We start from the raw sequence: 4,002 nt of genomic DNA on the forward strand, positions 1-4,002 counted from the left end.
AGGATGCTCCCCCGCGCAAGTGCTTAAATTTACTCGCCTTTTGTTTTGCATTGTTGGTTTTTCCCTGCGTTTAATTGCTTTAATTTATTTTATGTGTGCTTTGATGCTAAACATTATTTGGTGCTAATGAAAGAATTCCAGTCCACAGTAAAGTAATTGCAGGACGGAGGGAGAATCTAAAGGAAAAAAAAAAGTAAATATATATACATATATACTAAAGCCACGGTTAAATAGATTGGTTTTCTGAAAATTAGTTACAAGAAGAAGAGAATTAAAACAGGGGGCGGAAAGACTGTTTGGGCTGCTTCTAACTTATTTACATTCCTCCTTTATGCTCTTACCTACCTCAGCAATAGCCCCAGAGCAATCACAGAGGGACCAGCCCGCATTTCGAGAGCCCCGCATATCAATTCTATCAGCATATTCGCACAATCTATTGAAAAGGCACTAAAATTTTGAAAGGAGTGAAATTTTTGAAAGAGACAAGTTCAGGACGGTAGGTTGGGGGGTGTATTAATCTAAAAGCATCTTTTAGTGTATTTATTTTACGTGGGAAAAAAAGCAATTCCAAAAGCCCGTGCGTTATTTTTAATAAAAGGGAAAAAAGGAAGGAAGCCAACGCGATGGTAGATTATGGGAGATTTCATTTTTATTTCGAAGAATAATAATCACAGACAATGGGAAAAAAATAAAAGCAACGCGTCGCCATTAAATAATTTGCTACTTTGATATACAACATTTTACGTAGCACAATATTAATTCCTCTTCTTTTTTTTTTTTTTCTTTTGTAGAGACTTGAACAAGGAAGAAATCCAGGTAAAAATATACACAGACCAAAGAGCACAGCAAGGAGAAAAGAACCACAGATCTTACAGGGAGAAGGCGCGATAATCATTCATATTATGTACAGGACTATATACGCTAAGTATAATTTGCATTTAGAAATCAGGTCACATTTTCTAAATTAAAGGTGCTAAACACGACCACGTTACTTCATACCAAAAAGTACACAGCGAAGTACAAACGGAGATTTACAAATTACTTGTACTATAGGAAGACTCACATAGAAAAATGTGTCTATTCTGACTCTAAAGCCACATTTAATAGGTAGATAGTCTATTGTACAAAAAAAAAAAGACTTTAATATAGGTAGTATTTTTTTCAGTGTCAGGAAACACAAGGTATCATTCCTAGGGTTTTTAATTATTTATGCACTTATCATTTATCTATTTTAATATATAGTCTTTTTCTGTGTGTTTTTCCCCCCTTTTCTCCTCGCGTGGGTTCCCCACGTCTGCATCCACCTCTCGCCCCTTTCATTCTTCCTCGTCGTCCTCCGCGTCTGGTTTTTCCTGGCTGTTGGAGCCGGAGCAGGCAGTTTTATTTTCTTTTTTCCATTTCATGCGCCTGTTCTGGAACCAGATTTTGATCTGTCTCTCCGTGAGACACAGGGCGTGGGCGATCTCGATGCGTCTCCTCCTCGTCAGGTAGCGGTTGTAGTGGAACTCCTTCTCCAGCTCCAGGGTCTGGTACCTGGTGTAGGTCTGGCGGCCGCGTTTTCTGTCGGTGCCTGCGAAATAAATGCAGATCCAGATCAGCTGGGGATTTGGAGGAAGTGTTTTAGGGGGGGCTGCCGGTTTGGTTTGCTCTCTTGCTTTTGTCTTCGGGTGCTGCCCAGCAAGCACCCATCCACTGCAGTCTCACGGCGGTTGGAGAGCAAAAAACAACCTGGGACTGCCCTTCTTTTTATTTACAAGATCAACTCCTTCTCGAGGATTTCCCTCCTTGTTTTCAGCCCCTAAACCAGTTTTAATTCCCGTTCACCTAGGTAAAGTGTGTAGTGTTGTTTGGGGTTTTATTCGTGTGTTTCTCCAAGTGAACAACAAACTTCAGAAAGTTTCCTGCCCTCACAGCACTGCCCAGACTCGGAGCTCCTGCTTTAATTTTCATTCAGCCACCAGAAATTTGGAATGGTTGGGGAACAAATACAGAAATGCTGTCGAGCCAGAGTGAGAGAGGCATCTGCTACCTACACAGATCCAACTGTTTGTCCTCTCTTAAAGCTGTCATCAGGGCGCCTGCCTGGAAGGTGTGCGATGTTCCTAATTATTTCAGGGGAAGTTTGGGGCACAGCAGTGACTTCGGGGCTGACAGGGGGGCTGCTTTTTTGGGGATTGTGCAAATGAGAAGCGCCTCAACATATACCCCAGGCTCCCCAGATGCCTGTGAAAGGGGTTTGGAAAGGGCCCAGCTTCTCATTCTCCCCTCCACCCGACATTTCCTGCAGACTGATTAGAAATAATTCTACAATTCGGTGTTTGTGATCCTGACTCTATTTCCTATGTAAATGCCATGTATAGCTATAGTATAACGTATTCTTTCCCAGAGCAGCGGGGATGGTGAACAGCAGCCCTCGGCCTCTCCTCCACACATTCCACTGGACTCTTCTTCTTGCCCCTCTTTTTTTTTTCCCCCACCACCCTTCTTTCTTTTTAAAAGAAGAAAAGGTCCAGTCATTAAAAGGAGAGAGAAAAAAAAAAGGCGCAAAATAGCCAGGCTAGCTGTAAAGTAAAAATGTGCAGGTCGTGGAATGTGGGTTGTAAAATCCGCTGAGGGGAGAGCAATAAACTGCTGTTGAATAGGGATGACAACTCTATCTCTGCTCCCTGATGAAATTCCAAAAGCGCGATCGCACAGTGGGCATGGAGGGGCGGGAGGGAGCGAAAGGGGGGACCCCGCTTTTACGACCGAGGCCGAGGTTCTCTGGTTTTATGCTCAGCAAATCCCCGGACATCCAGGGTTTGTGGGGTTTTTTTCTCTGAGGGCAGGACCCAGCGAGTTTGCTCAGACCCTCTCTAATGTTGATCCTCGCAGCGTCACAGGCTAAAAGGGGGGTGAGTGGAGGGGCTTCTTAAATCTAAAGTCAGAGAAAAGCAGAGATGAAGTGTTTACGACCAGAAATATTTGGTCTTTGATAAATCAACTGTAAATGTGAATGAATTATGAAGCAGGTAATGGAAAGAACCGACCACCAAATAAGTGTGAGGGTAACTCCTGCCTTTATAAGCCATTATACATTGGCTGCTTCGCTGTTTTCTTTTTCCACCGCTTCGCAGGGAGGCTGGCCCGCACTCCGTTCGCCCCTGAGGTTTATTAACAAGACCCTTTTCCGAATATTTGGCCACGGAGGGAGCCTGGCTCGCAGGGATGCTCTCAAGTTGCAATCTGGCACGGCAGAGGAGAAGCCGGGGCGGCTGGAAAATGAGCTCACGGCTTCCCCTCCGCTCCCAGACGGGACAGCAGCGCCTTTCTTCCCCCCACACTTCTCGGGATTACACGAGTGTAAACACCACCACGAGTGCACACGGACACGGGCCGAACCGTTCGGAACGGGGAGGAGCCCGGCCCGGGGCGCTCGGGGGGACGAGGCCCGGGAGGAGCCGGGACGCTCCGGGACCGCTCCGACGCTAGGGAAATGGATGTTTATTAAATGTTAATTGACATTAATACCCTGAAACGGAGGGCCTCGGTGACTACTGAAGGCAATGAGGCTGCCCTGGCGTCGGGTGGCTTTTAGTCTGAGACGTGTGCGGGGGCAGCTTGTCCCTGCGTGGGGGGGGGATCCCCCGCTCCGCTTGTGCGGAGCGCTGCGAGGCCTTCCGCGGAGCTGCGCTGCTCTGCGTCGCATCAGCGTCCCTGGGACTCCTATCAGGGCCGCTCTGAGCACCCCGTGGTCCCCAAAGTGCCTTTTTCAACGTGCGGAGCACACCGCACCCCTCCTTGATGATGTTTTTCGGGAGGTCACACGGATAAACGTCCTCCTCCCTATATCCATCCATCCATCCGTCCATCCATCCGTCCGGATTTTAGCCGGAATGTCACCATTTTCAGAACAGGGCTTTTAATTGCAACGGGAATGATGTGTTGCTGTTTCTGATGGCAACACGCTACGTTTAATTGCAGTGTTTGGGACATTGTGGTGAGGGGCTGGCAAATGAAGGT

At 46.8% G+C, this 4,002-nt stretch overlaps 1 protein-coding gene across 1 annotated transcript; it reads right to left on the reverse strand.

Moving 5' to 3' along the window:
- Window positions 1-1,316: 1,316 nt before the first annotated feature.
- On the reverse strand, window positions 1,317-1,570 carry LOC104275203 (homeobox protein Hox-A5-like; the record flags this gene model as incomplete). The annotated part of the gene is made up of 1 exon (XM_009871084.1): window positions 1,317-1,570. A coding segment is annotated over one exon (254 nt), but the record flags the coding sequence as incomplete, so codon positions are not given.
- Between the last annotated feature and the right edge of the window lie 2,432 nt (window positions 1,571-4,002).

This window comes from Apaloderma vittatum, unplaced genomic scaffold (genome assembly GCF_000703405.1).
Source record: "Apaloderma vittatum isolate BGI_N311 unplaced genomic scaffold, ASM70340v1 scaffold35846, whole genome shotgun sequence".
Classification (NCBI taxonomy): Eukaryota; Metazoa; Chordata; class Aves; order Trogoniformes; family Trogonidae; genus Apaloderma; species Apaloderma vittatum.